At 39.4% G+C, this 18326-nt stretch overlaps 2 protein-coding genes across 9 annotated transcripts in view; both read right to left on the bottom strand.

Moving 5' to 3' along the window:
* LOC132104561 (DENN domain-containing protein 2B-like) overlaps positions 1 to 15376 on the bottom strand; it is a 62597-nt gene extending 47221 nt beyond the window's left edge. For 2 of the 8 annotated variants that reach the window (XM_059510125.1, XM_059510140.1), the window contains exon 1: positions 5083 to 5501. The gene's annotated coding sequence lies outside the window, so the exon portion shown is untranslated. Of the gene's footprint in view, positions 1 to 5082; positions 5502 to 15252 lie in introns of those variants that run through there. The other 6 variants (XM_059510157.1, XM_059510166.1, XM_059510135.1 and 3 more) reach the window with 5 other exon arrangements.
* Positions 15377 to 15820: 444 nt separating this feature from the next.
* Positions 15821 to 18068, bottom strand: LOC132104614 (transmembrane protein 9B-like). The gene is made up of 5 exons (XM_059510176.1): positions 17763 to 18068; positions 17375 to 17466; positions 17154 to 17262; positions 16932 to 17066; positions 15821 to 16774 (listed from the first exon to the last, which is right to left on the bottom strand). Exons 1-5 carry the CDS (start codon positions 17859 to 17861, stop codon positions 16619 to 16621), a joined length of 591 nt encoding a protein of 196 aa, XP_059366159.1. The 5' UTR covers positions 17862 to 18068; the 3' UTR covers positions 15821 to 16618.
* Positions 18069 to 18326: the final 258 nt, after the last annotated feature.

The following is an 18326-nucleotide window of genomic DNA, read 5'->3' on the forward strand; positions in this document are numbered from 1 at the left end:
GATCAAGTGTTTACATGTCCTCTCGCTCGGATTACAAAAGGGATAAACCACCCCTTACAATCCGAGCGAAATTTTAGTCGGATCGAGCCAATTCACTCCAATTGACGTGTTTACATGTGACATTTTTATTCTGATTGTGCTTCTAGTCCTATTACAATCGGATTAGAAGGGTCCATGTAAACGCAACTATTGACTAGCTGATGAACAGAGCCATACCGCCCTGCAAATAATAGTCTAACTCGGAGCCTAGCTCGTTCTTTAACTTGTGTTTGTTGCCCTGTCTAAATTATTGAAATTTGACATTAGCCTACTTCACCTTAGACGTGCCCTCAAATCAGACAGGAGAACTGTGATTGACAACATAACACACGTCGGCAAGCCTGTTTGTGAAGGCGGGGCCAGGGGGTGATATTACTTGATGCGTAAAGACTCCTTCAGATCAGAAGCACCAGGCTGGCTGCAATTTGACAGTGCAAATGAATCTATTTATTTATTAATTTATCTGACCCTTCCGGCCCACTTTAACCTGTCCGTTAGTGAAGGGAACATGTGATGGTCACTTCACGGAAGTGATTTCCATTTGTGACCATGTGCTCTAAGGTTAGGAGCTCCTGCGATAAATTTTAAAGCAAAGTTGGGGTTAATTTCAACTTCACATACAATCATAAGTAGAATAGGCTGATTACACTTTTCTTTATTTTAATGTGATATACAAAATATTTTTTGTCAGTAAGATGGTAGTGTAAGCAAGTTGAAGCACGTTTAGCTTGAAAACGTTTAATTTAGTAAATAAGACACAATGTGACAATATTTAAAAAATAATAATAATAATGAGAAGAAATATTTATTTGCAACAACTGGTGGAGTGCTGAATGCTGCACACACATGTAGCGTTGTCGAGGTAACATTTGGTCAGACATTCCCTTGGCAAAGGGAATGTCTGACCAAATGTTAACTCGACAATGGTCCAAATGCTTAGTAGAGACTGTAATGCCCTACACCCTTAAGAGAACACTCTTCAAAGAGCTCTTCACTCCGAAGGGAGTAGGGCATAGGAATGCTTACTTACGTTTGGAATTCGCCCAAAGTAGCATTTATGAGCGCAGCACTGCTTTGTGTACAGCAGTTACCGGGGAAACCGCTATATTTGTGCTTTTTCAAAAACCTCACCTATTGGCAGAAAAAGAATTTGCATCACTGATCACTATACAGCTCAGTGATTTGCATTTTCAATAAGCCCAACTTTTGTTTTTGTTCAGACCAAAACGAAAATTGACCCATATTTTCACGCAGCAACCATGCAGAGTTGTAAATGTAAAAGAAGCTAATGTACCTTCAAAAAATCAAAACATTATTAAGACACTTAAAATACATATTTATGTTTTAATATAATATAATTATTTAAATGTTTGACTTGATGTTGACATGTGATGTTTATCATTTTATAAGATTTCTGTTTCTGTAAAAACATTTGCCTGTAAATTATGTAATTTTAATGTTTAATATGTTACAATAGTCATTGCTAGTCATATGTTGTTCATTTTATTTGTACAGGTCTTAAAAAGGGTCATAAAAGCTTTAAAAATGATTCTGCAGATAGCCTGTAAATAGTTAATTAAAATTCCTTCCTTGATATTTGTTGATATTTGTGTTATGAAAATGTTTTTGATTGATGTTTTGTCTCCTTTCCAATTTTCTATATAAAACTAATTGTCTTTTTTATTTGAGCTAGTTAAGTTCGCTTTGGACTACCAAAATCTCAAGAGTGTCTGTCCGAAAGGGCTACCAGAGATTTTGACATTTTGAGAGCCCTGATTAATTGCGAACAGTAATAACTGAAACATGTATATGGATGGAAACAAGAGTCCATTCAGTTCAAAAGACTCAGCAGTCATTTTCCATAAACAATTTAGTACACCGTTCTTATCAGGATTTATAGAGTAAATATTGTGCAGGCAGATAGAAGACAAAACGGTTGCTCACACTTAGCTATAAAAACATGAAATCCCGGTTGTGGCAAATATTATTTTAAAAGGATAGTTCATCTCAAACTCTTTCATTATTTGCTTATCCTCATTTCAAATCAGTTTACAGTTTCTTTTGTGCAGCAGCACAAAACAACAAATAAATTTTAAGTGCAGATCTTATTCATACAACAGTTCAAAGTTACAACAGTGTTCAAAATTCAAGACTAAAAAGTCCAAAAGTAAAAAGACATTACATGCTCATTTATATGTTATATCATGTAAATACGTAGACCTATTTGTCAGGCTCAGCAAAAAATTAACTTGCAATTTAATATGTTTGGTCACAAATGCGACCATTTTAGTCACAATTTGGAGCCCTGCAGAGGTAGACAAATATACTTAGAAATGTCTAATTTTGTGTTCCATAAAAAGAAAACACACCAAGTCAAGTAAATGGCAAAAAATTTTTTTATTTTTTTACTGAACTTTTCCTTTAAACAGGACATTTAATGTCAATTTTCCACAAGTTAGTATGATTCTTTAGGGTCTTCATTAAATCTCTGTAATGTACTTTGCTTAAAACTCCTCAATGGTCAAAAAAACTGAATTGTAGTGGAGAAGGCGTGCTCAACTCCCACATCGTTTATTCGGTGCGAGTAATAAAGTTATCCAGAAATAAAAGAGAAAAAAACGCACTCTCAAGAAATCCTTTTATAAATTTATTCGTACCATGTCTTACATGTCTTACACAGACACGTTTCGGCCTAAACCATCACAAGGTACACACTGATGATGGCTTAGGCCGAAATGCGTCTGTGTAAGACATGTAAGACATGGTACGAATAAATTTATAAAATGATTTCTTGAGAGTGCGTTTTTTTTCTCTTTTATTCATGTAAAAAAAAACACCCTGCACATGCATGCCGTCTATGCAGGGTCAGAAAGCTCTCAGATTTCATAAAAAATATCTTAATTTGTGTTCTGAAGATGAACAAAGGTCTTATGGGTTTAGAACGACATGAGGGTGAGTAATTAATGACACAATTTAAATTTTTGGGTGAACTACCTCTTTAAATGATAATGAACTACTGCTCACCCCACCCCTCTCTTCCGTATATGGCTTGGATATGGTCTTATTCAAATAGTTAGCTATATAGAAACTGGCTGCAAACTGAAACAGCTTGCTGGATGACAGTTTCCGACTCAGACAGCAACAGACTTGCATCACAGTCTATTGTGCTTGGTAGTTTATGGAGTACCACAGAGATTTGGAGGATGTTACACAACAACATGACAAAAAGCTTATCTCCTTTTAAAATAACACTGACTCACATAAACCTTCTATAATCCGTAGCTTTGTCAGATTGGCAGGTGCTGTTTCTTTGCTATTACAGTGACACACAACATTAGATCAAGTTCCTTATGACTCCCCACCCTAGACTGAAAAAGTTATTCAAGGACAGCTCAAATAAAATCATCCCCTAGACCTTGGATGATAGTAAACATTTTATTAAGGCCTAGATATGACACATTATGAAGCACGTCATGTAATCTGAAGGTCAGTCATCTAGCTATTAAAGTAAGTCTCTTTTTTAAGTGTATGGAAATTACAGGTGCACCAGAACAAAAACCACAATGTACAGTCCCTTAAAGGCAAAGATCTCCATTCAGTACACCACAATGAAAAGGATTTTAAAAGTTTGATTGTTCTTTTGTAAAAGTCATGTTTGCTCTCATGCATGAATCACTCCCAGGAACATTCATAGCAAAAAATGCAATCACAAAGTATAACAATTACTATTATCAAGCAACTAAATTAAACAATGAAAGTGCAAAGGAAAACTGCTCTCCATCTCGATAATAACAAGTCAAGAAACAGAATCTGGGAAGAAAAAAGCATAAATACAAAATTGCACGTATTGTATTACAATGTATTTCAATGTTTGGCATGAGGTGTAGTGGAAATAAGAGTCTTGCATCACTATTATTTCAACTGACACAGTGTGTTCATAAAATCACATCCACTGTGGAATGACAAGCTATGGACCAACTAGGGCTTATAACTTAATGAAAATGTTTGTTACACATTAGGATGGGAGGGCTGTATATTTTGTTCAAGGTTTGGTGACATCCCACCCTGATCCATATTGCGCAAGCACTGGTCAGAGAACAGAGTGGCTCCCATGATTGGGCTGACAATCTTAGACCAAGGAGAAGGAAAGGTCATTGTTCCAATAGCACAAAAGACAGTCTGTTCAGAGAGTTCAGAAATACAGAACTTGCAGCTGCAGTAGCTGCTTAAACTGAAAGCAGGGGGTACTCTATACTTGAACTGTGATCACGTGACCTTCCTGTGTACCCGTGAGTGGGTGTTTGCTCAAATAAAAGCATGATTTTAGTGGAAACAACTGAAATATGCCTTTAATGAAAAACATGTCTGTTATCAATCCTTTCTCATTCAACATTTAGATTTATGAATTTGGCAGACGCTTTTATCCAAAGTGGATTACATTGCATTCAATGTATTTGTTTTTAATCATTGTATGATTCCCTGGGAATCGAACCCATGACCTTGGCGCTGCTAATGCCTTGCTTTATTGCTTGAGCTATAAGAAAACTCTTGGCAACTTTTGGCCACTACACCAATCCATAAACTTGTTGTGCTCTATCAGAGAAAGATATAAACATTAACCTTGGGACACCAAACTGTTCCTCAAACCAATTAAAATAAGAATAAAATACTCAGTCTATTATACGATTGAGTAAACAGAAAACATACATATGCGTTGTCAAATTACCAAATAAGGTAAACACGTTACAGTTAAACATTTTTACCACGTTTTTACAAAAAGTCAAGTTCTGAACCACATTTACATTTAAAACATATTCTATTCACTTTGGCTTTGGCTCAAAACCTAGTATGCTTCCTAACTAGATATTTGGACATCGTGTTCTTGAGCATTTAAAGGAATCACGCGCGTTCCGAATTATGCTCAAAAATGATTTCCAGCAAAGAAGTGCACTAGGATTTGACACACAGCCTTTGTTTGCGATTTACTGTGCTCGTTTTTATACGACGTTACTCAACCCCGCTAGAATGAGATAAAAGTTTTACCTGAACGAAACGTCCCGCTGTTCGTTCCATTTTGTTCAGCGTCTCACATTCACTCGTAGCGATTGCAAAAACTCATCGATTTGCCGGTAATACTTGGAACTTTTCCCTAAACTTCCAGGCATGTCCGTTCAAGCGGGGTAAATCCCTCCCTACTTCAGAACTCTCTCTCTCTCTGGCAGAAAGCTGAGCTAGTCGCCCTGGAGACGGGTTGTTTTGAACCCCACTCGCCTCTCCAAGTTCTCGCGCTCCCACACGAAACGAAACAGGCTGTTCTTCACATGAGCCACATCTGAACTTTACACGGTATGTTACAATGGCATTTACAATTAAGTGAGCTAAAAATATGTGCCTTTCACATTTCACACATAACTTATTTGTCTGATAGTTCCTTCATCCTTCCCCAAGAAAAAAACAGGCCTTATTTGAATAGGAATAAAAAGCCCATCGTACAAAGCGGTCTCCCGGGACACCGAAGAATATGCCTACTTGTGGGGGCTCGAAGAGAGATCGTCAACACCGACAATAATACTATTCCACTCTACTTTTTTGTAAATAAATATCCTGCAAACGCGCGCGAATCTCAGTAAGTTACTTAACAAAAAAACACATTTTCCGGTGACCACAAAAAACAACAGCTACATGCTAAACAACTAAAGTGACCACAAATACAACACTATCGTATCATCAAAAGCAGCGAGCGATGAAATAGTAAACATTACATAATAAGGTAATCTGCATAATTTATTCAGTCCGCGGGGCATCGGGAACTCAAGTAGGGCGACTATGGTAATATTGTTATCCACAGACTCCACACGTTGATCAAAAGCGCATTTTGTGGAGATTTAAATGGTTTGGTTCTTGCTTGCTGTTTAGTGATTAAAGCAGTTTTGAATGATTGAAACAGTAAGGTCTGTCTGGTAAAGTTTTCTCGTGATGACCAGCAACATTAAAAAAACTCTGCTCTTTTAGTTATGGAATTATATATTCTAAATTATAACACAAATTATTTCTTAATTATTTTAAGTTATTTGTATAGTTAGCTATTTGAATTTTACTTAGGCCTATGTTTGAACTTTTTGGCTTTTGCACAGCTTTTGTTGCAATAATCTAAATATAGATTTACAGACACTGTAATGTCAATTTTTATGACATTTCAAGGAGTGTTCTTCAATGTCACATGCTTGCAGTGGTTGTATGGATGATTTGATTAACATTTTGTTCAGCAGCGGGGCCCATTTTCATGATCTTGCTGAAGGCAAACCCACAGGCTCCACTAAGAAAAGGTAATGTGAAGAATACTTGCTGTAGTTAGCAACATTTGTTGCTTTGTTTTCTTGCTGCTATGGGTTTCATTTTTAATGTTTAGAGGAATTTTGTCATCAAACATTGCACAAAGAGGGTATTTTGCATAACAGCTTTATTATATTGGGGGTAGAGAATCAATAATTTCAGGGCAGCAAAAAGGTTTCATATGTTTGGAGTTCAGTGTCTTAGCCTGCTAAGATATCTGTGATTTATCCATATGCTTCAGACATCTTCAGTTTCCCAGCAGCAGAGTACAAGCATAACACATTGCAAACAGCTGACTAAACTTTTATGCAATCACATGTATATGAAGCTTAATTTCGAGAACAAACAAAGAACCTTTGAAAACTTGGAGAGAAGGCTGAAAAAGATCCAGCCACTTGCCTGTAAATATGCAGAAATTCTGATTTAGCTCAGATTGGATGCTGATGGGCATTTTTGTAGCCACAAAATAGTAAACAAAGGTATTTCTACAATAGTTGTATTAACTTTGTATGGCAAGTTTGTGATAACAAAAGAAAAACAAAACCCTGTTAAGTGTCATAAATTGGCAAACTATCAAAACAAAACTCCAATACAGATACCTATACTTTAGTAAGAATATCTACAGAACAATCCAAGCCTGTGAACTTTTTTAATCTTAGTGCTACTGGAGAGAAATCGTAGAATATCAGAATCTCAACATTTTGAGCAATCTGAAAACCAAACCCCCAAATTAGCCAAGTCTGTCATGAGCCAGTCTAATATTAAAATCCTGCTTTCAATAGATGAAGTTTGATGCCTTAAAAGCAGTCTCTGCTGGATTGAAACTTGTGCAAATAAGCAACCTGCAGCCAAACAAGCAACCGCAATAAGAAGCAGGGATCTGTACTTGACAAAAGCTTTATGATGACAACGTGTTCATAACCTTCTCTGGAACTCTTCCAGATTGTACCAATACCTCAGCAGAAATGTGGTTTCTTGTGAGTGAACGTGATATGGGACTCTTTCTCAAATATGTATTAAATTACTTAGTTAATGGCTCAGGGGCAGATATGCCACAGATCATCACGTCATCAGCTTACAAAAGAGACATATACTCTAGGTGTTATTCAGAAGGAAATAATGCAAGAAGCTCAAGGCAAAGTAGTGTTGGGTCAGTCTGAATACATAGAACAATATAGAAATGTATTTTTGTTGCAAAACCTTGACAGACTTGTACAATAAAGCTGCTGAAACTATTATTTCTAATGTAAAACCATATTATTATGAATCGTACAGATATTTGGTATAGTATATTTGGTATAAATTTGGTATGCTATTATATATCGAGGTAAAATCCTAGCTTGTCATGTTACTCTCATGTTGTAAGCAACCATTTACTATATTTAGCCTTGCGTCCAGATTTTGAGCAGCCAATGTCAAGAACACTATGAGGCCCAGACTAAACATCTCCCATGGTAGAGGATGCCTGTTAGGGTGATCATGACACTAAAATATGTGACTGGAAGTGTTTACTAAAAATGTACTAATCTAAAAGCCAAACATCCCTTTTTCTAATCATTGCTGTCTAAGTTTAACCCAATCAAAACATAATGCATTCTCAATATGGTCTCTGGATAACCAAGCTCAGCAGTGGGAACCACAACATTGAGTTTTATTCTGTTGTTTTGTGAAGAATAAAATCCACAACTTCTCCACATGGGCTTTGTTTTTAATTAGTCAGCAGCATATAAACTCCCCAAATTCCATGTAAGTGTGTCCAGCACATCATAATAATCCATGAAATCCTGGTAGCTCACTTGACTGGTAAGGACTGTGATAAATACTTTGCATCCCCTGGGTATCCCATCATCCCTGTGATTGCAATTACGAAAGTCTCAATGCTCCTTTGGTCTTTTCTCAGAGGAAGTTGGTGAAATATGTGGCTATGTTCTTCTGAGGAGCTTCTTTTTTTAGTCATAAGAACATTTGGTCAGTCCTGACCAGTCCTGTCAGTCCTGCTACATATTATACTACATGTTTACTTAAATATTAATGTTCAACCAAGTGTATACTACTATTGAGAGTTAGTTTAATTCTACTTTTTATAAACATAATTTCTGATGGATTAACTGCAAAGTACTACTTGGGCTTTATACCTTTTAACTGTTATACATTTAAAGTCACCTAGAAGTGGATTGCCTGCAGTGAATGGGTGGCATCAGAATGAGAGTCCACACAGCTGAACTGGAATCACAAAAGGATTCCAGTTAATCAATTAATGTCTTTAGAAGCAAAAAGCTGCATGTTTGTAAGAATTAAGTCCATAATTAAGTCTTTTTCCATTTAAATTATTGCATCTGGAATAAATACAAGTCCATAAACCATAATAATGCCTCCTCCAGTAAAAAAGTCCATCCACTGTTGTCTTCTCACATCAACATCCATTGGCATATTTGTTTAGAACTGTTATGAATTGTTTACGCTTATAAATGGTGCTTGATATGTGCATATTTTCCTCCTGATTCAGACAAGACCTTTTTTTCTTTTCTTTTTTTTTGTAGTTTTTTTTACTTTAGCAAGCTTTTCACAAGACATAAATTGATGTACTTTAAGTTGTTTAGATTACTTGTTAATTATTGTGAAGTGTTTATCAGCTCTGTGAACTCACATTAGGAACATGCTGCGAACACCCATTCACTGCAGAGGATCCATTGGAGAGCAAATGATGTAAGGCTAAATTTCTCCAAATCTGTTCGAATGAGGAAACTGTCTCATCTACATCTTGAATGGCCTGAGGATGGGTAAATGTTCAGCAGATTTTCTTTTTTGGGTGAACTACTCCTTTAACATGTTACATTTCCATGATGGAAAACATAATAACTGTTCGGTTTAAAGTATTTCCTATCGTCTGTTTTATTTTATTTTTTTCATTTATTTTCATATAAAATTTCCACTACTGTCAGGATTCCACCATCAACACCGTCCTCATCATCACTCCCTCCTCCCACTCGCTCGTTATCCCCTGAATATTAATTATCATCACCTGCATCTCTTCATCCTCATCACCGTCATCTGCTATCCCTCATCACTGCTCACCTTTATATACCCACTCTCACCCTTCAGTCTTCGTCTGGTCTTGTCATTTCATGGCATACAGACTCTATTTCTACACTCACCTGAGAATCCGCGACCCGTCAGTCATCTCCCAAAGATCGGCCAGTCTTCCTCTGTCTTCAGTCCTCCTTCTGCGATCCCTCACCCACTTCCTGTGATCAGAGACTCTTCAGTTAAGTCTACATTGGTTCTTATCATCCTGTTCGCTCATATATTCTCCATCTGGTTCGGAGCATTCTCTTAATAAAGCTATTAGACTTACTACCTTGTCTGCCTCCTGTATCATCCGTGACAGAAGACCAGACCGAAGATGCAAAATCCTACGGAGCCTGTGGGGAATCCGTCTCAAGACCCGTTTGCTGAGCTAGTTCAAGCAGTGCGCCAGTCAATCCTTTCATCTTTACCGGACAACCCACCCACCATCCCCGAAGCAATCCTTCACTCTACACGCCAACACCAACTTCCGTAAACACCCGCTGCTTCGCCAGCTGCCTCTGTGAGTCCCATGGCCCGACCAGCGCCATTCAGTGGTGAGGCGGAGGATTGCGGAGGTTTTCTGCTTCAGGATTTTCATTATATTTCCAAATGCAAGCGCATCAGTTTACCGACGATTCTGCCCGAGTGGCCTTTATTATCTCTGTACTATCTGGCAGAGCCCTCCAATGGGCACAATCTCTCTGGAATTCAAATTCTCAAGTGTTAAAGTCCCTGTCAGGTTTCATTTCTCATTTCAGGGAAGTCTTTGGCCAAGCAGTTTCAGATCTCTCAGTTCATGATCAGCTTTACAATCTCTGTCAAGGAAATTCTTCTGTCAAGACGTATGCTCTCCAGTTTCGCACCCTGGCGGCATCCTGTGGTTGGAACGAATCTGCCCTGATTACTGCTTTCCGCCACGGCCTGAATCCAAACATCCGTCAGCTGCTGGTAGTTTATGATGACTCCATGGGAATTGAGAACCTTATTCAAAAAACCATTCGAGTATCTCAACGCTTATCTGCCTGTGACAATCCATTTACCGCTGTCAGTCCTCAGTGAATCCCTAAACTGTACCATGGTTCATCTGTTAACCTCTCATGTCTGTGCCTCAGCGCAAGCCCTCCTCGACTCTGGTTCAGCGGGGAACTTCATTTCAAACCAGCTCCTCCAAAAACTGAACGTCCGCAAGCACCGCAGTTATCAGGGAAAACACCATTCAAGGAAAGCCGCTGGGTCGAGGTCGAATCAGTCATGTTTCTCCCACATTAACGCTCCGCATTGGCTGTTTACACGCAGAGGACATCTCATTCTTGGTGCTGGAGGAGTCTACTGCTGAGCTCATCCTGGGACGTCCCTGGTTGGTCCAACATCAACCCACCATTGACTGGAAATCCAGGGAGGTCCTTCATTGGGGAGAAAACTGTACTCATACCTGTCTAGCTCCGGTCAAGAGGAACCGGAGAGCCCTATTTCCTCCCTCTTCTTCGTCTTCAGTGTGAAAACCCAAGCTTCCAGTCTGTTCGACTTCAGTTGAGAGTCCAGAAGTCCAGCATCAAGTAGAGATTCCTGCTGAGTACAGGGCGTTCCAGGATGTGTTCAGCAAGCAGTTGGCAACCAAGTTACCACCTCATCGGCCATGGGACTGCGCCATCGACCTGCTACCTGGAGCCACTCTACCCAAAGGCCGTATCTACCCTCTCTCCATCCCGGAACAGAAGGCCATGGAGGAGTATGTGGAAGAAGCCCTTCAGCAACAGTTCATCCGTCCATCTGCTTCACCTGCCGCTTCCAGCTTCTTCTTCATGGCTAAGAAGGAAGGAGGCTTGAGACAGTGTATTGATTACCGCCATCTCAACTCCCAAACAGTCAAATTTAGTTATCCCCTTCCTCTGGTCCCAGCAGCCCTGGAACAACTATGTGGGGCCCGTATATTCTCCAAGTTGGATCTGCGCAGAGCATACAACTTGATCCGTATTCGTCGGGGTGACGAGTGGTGACGAGTGGTGACGTCATGCCCTCCGGCCACTATGAGTACAGGGTAATGCCTTTCGGTTTATCAAACGCCCCTGCAGTCTTTCAAAGCTATATGAACGAAGTGTTCAGTGTTCAGTATCTCAATAGATTTGTCGTGGTTTACTTGGATGATATCCTCATCTACTCATCGTCACTTCCTGAACACAGACGCCATGTCACTCTGGTCCTGAAGAAATTGAGAGCCCATCAGTTGTACTTGAAATTGGAGAAGTGTGAATTTCACACCACTTCGGTGCAGTTCCTGGGCTATATCATCGATCAGCATGGACTGCAAATGGACCAGAGGAAGGTGGATACCATCCGGAACTGGCCGCAGCCCACTACTGTGAAAGAGCTTCAAAGATTCCTCGGATTTGCCAACTTTTACAGAAGATTCATCAACAACTACAGTATTATCAGTGCTCCTCTGACCTCTTCCTTGAAAGGCCAGCCCAAGTGTCTGTCCTTCTCCTCCGAAGCCATCCAAGCCTTCCAACAACTAAAGGACGCCTTCTTAACTGCTCCCATCCTCGTCCATCCTAATCCAGATCTGCCATTTGGAGTGGACTTCATGACTGACTTTCTGAAGTCTAATAACTTCACCTGTATCCTAGTAACAGTGGATCGGTTCTCGAAGGCTTGCAAGCTGATCCCATTACCTGGACTCCTTACCGCCTTCGAGACCGCTGAAGCCTTGTTCCACCATTTCTTCAGAAATTTCGGAATTCCCGAAGATATAGTATCTGATAGAGGTCTGCAGTTCATATCTCGAGTTTGGCAAGCCTTCTTCCGACTACTTGGGGTTACTGTTAGTCTCTCCTCAGGATATCACCCTCAGACGAATGGCCAGACTGAGCGAAGATCCAGGAGATAGGACGATACCTCAGATCGTATTGCCACCAGCCGCTACCTCCCCTGGGCTGAATACGCCCAGAATTCTCTCAGGCAATCCACCACTGGGCTCACCCCATTCCAGTGTATCCTGGGTTTTCAACCTTCTCTCTTCCCTTGGTCTGGTGAGCCCTCGGAGGTTCCAGCTGTTGACTATTGGTTCCATCAGAGCGAGAGGGTATGGGACTCAGCTCACGTGCACCTCCAACAGGCAGTGCGAAGGCACAAGACCCAAACCGATCGTCGACAGACAGACCCTCCCCAGTATCAACCTGGTCAGAAGGTGTGGCTCTCAACCCGAGACATCCGCCTTCGCCTGCCCTGCCGTAAGCTGAGTCCTCGATAGATCGGACCATTCACCGTGCAGAGGCAGCAGAATGACATCACTTACAGGATCAACCTTCCACCTCATTACAAGTTTTCACCTTCATTTCACGTCTCCTTGTTAAAACCCTTCACTGATCCTGTCACTTCTCCTCCCTCAGATCCAGGACCCAGTGACGTAACTCCTCCTCCCGTTCCAGTAGAAGAAGAACCTATCTACATTGTCCACACCATCATGGATTCATGGCAACATGGTCCCCGGCTGGAATATAAAAAATAAAAAAAAATGAATATCTAGTAAACTGGGAGGATTATGGCCCCGAGGAGTACTCATGGGTACCCCGCGAAGACATCCTGGACCCAGCTCTCCTCACCCAGTTTCATGCAGACCATCCTGATCGTCCTGCCCCCAGGGGTCGTGGTAGACCTCGCTGCCGTCACCACCCCTCTTCTCAAGCGTCAAGAGCCGCCTTGGGGGGGGGGGGGGCGGGTACTGTCAGGATTCCACCATCAACACCGTCCTCATCATCACTCCCTCCTCCCACTCGCTCGTTATCCCCTGAATATTAATTATCATCACCTGCATTTCTTCATCCTCATCACCGTCATCTGCTATCCCTCATCACTGCTCACTTTTGTATACCCACTCTCACCCTTCAGTCTTCGTCTGGTCTCGTCATTTCATGGCATACAGACTATTTCTACACTCACCTGAGAATCCGCGACCCGTCAATCATCTCCCAAAGATCGGCCAGTCTTCCTATTTCTTCAGTCCTCCTCCTGCGATCCCTCACCCACTTCCTGTGATCAGAGACTCTTCAGTTAAGTCTACATTGGTTCTTATCATCCTGTTCGCTCATATATTCTCCATCTGGTTCGGAGCATTCTGTTAATAAAGCTATTAGACTTACCACCTTGTCTGCCTCCTATATCATCCGTGACAACTACCAAGTCAAATAACTGTCAAAAGTACAATTCACACCTGTTATAGTAGTTAGGCGCATGAGAAACATTATGCCAGACCTGTAAAATGGTTTCCTCTTCCCTGAACACATTTGCAAGGGGTCCATCAGTCATGTTTAGCAAAATCTCCAAAATACAACAACATCTGTTTCCAACAGCCCTGAATGTTCACCACACCCTTGCCACAAAATATCCCTGTCACAATCATTCTGTTGAGGCATTTGAAAATACAAAGCAGAATACTGTATTCAATACTCAAGCTATACTTGGATAATGCCAATGCTTAAAAAAAAAAACTATGGTAAAATGCTTTGTATTATGGTTCATTTTTCAAAACGGGAGCCATTAGTGTCCCCCATGTAACCTAAAAATGAATTTAGCCAAAAAAAAAATAGCTGATGCAAGTTGAAACTCTTTTGTGGTCTTCAAACTTTTCTTATTGTATTTTTATACAATGTATATTTATAACAAAATACATGAAAATAAAAGGCAGCATTTTGTAATTTCATAAACTTGAGCACTAACATGTCAACCCTGTTAACATCAGCTCAGTTACCTTTCTGAAAGCATAATTGCATTCTAGCATTTAGCTTGAGATAATAACACTGAAACATAATGTGTCTGGCAAAATGTTTAAAAATGTGCATATATTTTGACATCAATATGAGCAATTGTTTCTATAGTTTCTTGCAATGTTGCCGTGACTGGATTTATATTTTAAACAAGGGTGTGGGCACACCAAAAAGAAACATTCAAGATAGATATGTCAGGAAACCATGATAAGCAAGGGGAAAGGACAGAATGCCTCAAGGGAGGCATAGGCGGACAGAAAGAGAGAGAAACATAGGAGAGCTGTGGTTTGTGCCCTAATCATTTCCCACACTGTGGCCCTGGGGAAAAGACAACCCGATGATGGGGTTATTTAACACAGAGATAAGAAAGAGTAAAACAGTGAACTGAAAACGGAATCTAAATTTCAGATAGGCCTATTATTAGCAACGGTAATCGCAAAACTCAGCTTGAAAGAGCACAAATAGTTTGTTGTAAAATATATACATTTGCATTCCGATAAAATATTGCAATTTCTTGTTATTTATTTTCATAATGTCATAATGATAATTACAAGAAACAGTGACTAAGAAGCATGCATCAGTTTTCTCCGAGATTTTAAAAGGTTAAAGAGCGCCTCCTTGTTTCGGGTTCACCGTAAAACACCACAGAGTAGTTTATGACTCTCAAATGCACTTAGAATCAATCCATCCTGATCAGGAGGCTTCTGTCATCCACTGCTCTCACACGCACTTGAGACTATCATATCTCTTATAATGAGAGACATTTTATTTTCCCTCGTTCAGTCTAGCGACTTCAAAACACATTCGAGGCTTGGTCCATTTTAATTGTTCGTATCCAAACGCATGCACTTTTTATTTTTATGTTATTAACCTATTTAACTTTTACTCATTTTTTATTTAGTTGTTAAGCTTTTCTTTAAGTCTATACAGACAACTTAGTTCATTTGAAATACTCTGTAGCATTATTTTTTGTATCCAAAAAAAAATAATTTGTCAGTAACAGCGAGCGAACATGAAGACGATATGAGTCAGATAAAGAAATTCCTACCTTCTCTAGCTAAGTGACGCTTGTGTTGTCAATGTTACCTTTTCACATATCCATGCTGTGAGTTTGCGTAAGTTAGTTTTCAGTTCAGTGCGTGCTGATTTCTCTGTCCCAGTGTTTTTTGGCTAGAGGAGGAGGAGTTGGAGGGAGCGCAGGAAATGATGAGAACCGTTATGTGAGAAATGTGATATGGATAGTCTATGTGAAACTAGTTCGTTTATCTGATAAATCCTTTCGGGTAAAATAATACACTTTTTTTTAGTAAGTCTATAAATGAGCTGTTTACTGTTTATGATGTTAAAAGTGGTCTATGAATACTTGCTGGATGCACGGTCACTTAATTTTTGAGAGAATTCTCCTACCAATTATAATTAAGTCTAAAGTAGTCGGCTCAACTGCATTGCCGTTTTTATATTTTAGAAAGATGCACGTTTGATTATAACGTTACGTGAATCTAGCGGTGTTCTATTTGGAAACAGCGCCCCCCGGGGACTAAAAATGCCTTTACCATTAAAGACAACTGCGTCATTTGAGTAGAGTTTGACAGACAAACGAAGATGAGAAACCGGGATTCCGTATTAACAAAACTGTAATATGAGTCAAAAGGTCAAAACAGCTCTCTTTGTTAAATCATGTACCTGAACATTTCAGTTACTATATATACACATATCAATGACAAAGAATATAACTCTTGACACCTTCAAAAAATGTACCTTATGAATACTGTCTTCAAAAAAAACAACAAAAGGAACTGTTGTACACCATCATGAATCTAAATCTACACAAAGCTAGAAAAGAACTGAACTGGGTAGTTAGTCATTCAAGCATATGATTTGGGAACAAGGACAAAACACATTCACTGGTTATTATTTACATATAATAGTTAAATAGGTAAAAAAAAAAAAGAGAAGAGTAAGAAGAGAAGAGAAAGGGGGTAATTTTACACTGTACAATCAGACTGGAAATTTATGGTTTGTGTTTAGTAACAATTCTGACATTTATATAAAAAGATTTAATGAATAAATTGATCACCTAATTTTATGAGGAAATTGGCACTTCTATACCAAAATCAAATTTAGTGTGACAGGACTCACAGATGTCAACTTTTTTTTGTTGTTGTTGCTAATTTCAGAGTGTACACAGTGATAATTAAATGGAAACTATCTGTGTCAATTGAACTCTAATAATAAACAAGGTTTAATCACACACATTGGTCAAGGCGACAAACCTACACATCAAAAAGAAATGAACACACTGGGGTCACTGGGGGGTTGCTCAGGCAGACCAGTAAGATTGGACCTCATGGAGAAGACCCAGCTTTTAGCGCAATACCAGAAACCGCATATAACAGTCCAGACCATGAAGGCTTTTAGCTAAGCACCACGTGGCGGTCGAAGACAGACTTGCGCTGCTCTTGGACCTGCCTCTTCCAGCGCTGCTGAGCGTGCTCTACTTTGTTTAGCATGTTGGAGCGAGAGCGAGAACGGGAAAGCACATCATGCGCATTAGCGAAGGGCTGCTGATCCTGTAAAAAACAAGAGTTTATCGTTATCACATTTTGTAAAATATGACTATCATGACATAAAATGGGTGCATCTATTTTGTTACACACCTTTTTAATATAAACTACCAGTACTTACAACATACATTAATTCTTGTATTCATAAAAATGTAACACATACCCCAACATCATCATCACTCTGAATGAGCTGTGAATGGCCAAACAGCCTTCTCTTCAGTATAGGCTCCAACAGTGTCAGATAGACCATATACAACAACAGAAGGCCCAGAATAGACAGATATGCTATAATGGTGCCCTTTAAAATAGACAAAGAAAATTGTTTCTATAATACTTAAACTTAGCATATTATATATGCCATACTATATAAAGACGTTGGACTTACTTTGATGGTTCCAGAGCTCCTTTCTTCATATTTGCATTCACAGCGTAAACAGTATGCCTCCACATCTTTGCCTTCAACGGGCATCGGCTCCACCACATGAAGGCAATTACTGTGCAAATGATTACATTAGAGATGTTATGGATCAGTGAATGGAGAGTCATTGGTTTAATTAAGTTACAGAAGTTACTGCAGACTTGTATTCAGACTAGTAAATCATTTACCAGTCCTTCAAGGAAACGTTTTGATTGTAGATCTGCCCAGCGATGTCCTTATAAGGTGGACAGATACATTTGCACCTGATGTCTTCTGAATTCTGAGAAGAGTGACCACACACACACGTTCATTTATTTACACAAATGAATGACACGAAATCAATGGTCACCATGTTTTGATCAGATAAGAATCCACTTGACATTGTTTCCGATAAGGAAAGTGTTGATTAGTTAATTTTTATCACTACCGTTAACGTTACATATTATTACCTTTTATTTCGCAGAAACATTAAACATGCTAACGGCTAGTTAGCACTGCCAAATACACTACAGGTTCACAACTACACAAAGTATATCGTTTATGTATAAAAATACAGTGACATATGTCTTATTGTACCTTAGCTTCTGATGTTTGTGCAGATAATATCAGAATAAAACACACTAGCGATGAAAACGTCAAAAGACTGACAGCGGCTCCTGAGGTCAATCGACGCATCTTTTTCTTTTCCGCTCAAGACAGCGTCGTCGAATATTAAAGACAGATGTAGCAGAAAAACGAGTAGATGTTACATTAGCAGCGCGTGCAATGACTAGAAGTCTTCTGGTCCAAATAAACGTCAACAAAACAAACCGTGAGGGCTTGACACATCAGCTGATCACCAGCAGTCGTTCCGCGCATTATCACTTCCCTCCGGAAACACGTGAGATGGGAACCATTCTTCCGTAAGATTGAACAATTGTTCTCCCCGCTCTGTCGCTGAAAACGCTCTCATCACTATCCAATCTGGTCAACAGAGATCAGTCACAGTTTATTTGAAATTTTTTTTATTGGCACCCTATTTATATGTAATATGCCTCGTTTTATGCAACTTTTTATTCCAAAACCACGGTGATTTTTTTTTCTGATTTATTGAATGATAAAAAGAGACATTGAGAACCCCCTCTTCATACAATTTAAATG

This window comes from Carassius carassius, chromosome 2, assembly GCF_963082965.1.
Source record: "Carassius carassius chromosome 2, fCarCar2.1, whole genome shotgun sequence".
In the NCBI taxonomy this organism is placed as follows: domain Eukaryota; kingdom Metazoa; phylum Chordata; class Actinopteri; order Cypriniformes; family Cyprinidae; genus Carassius; species Carassius carassius.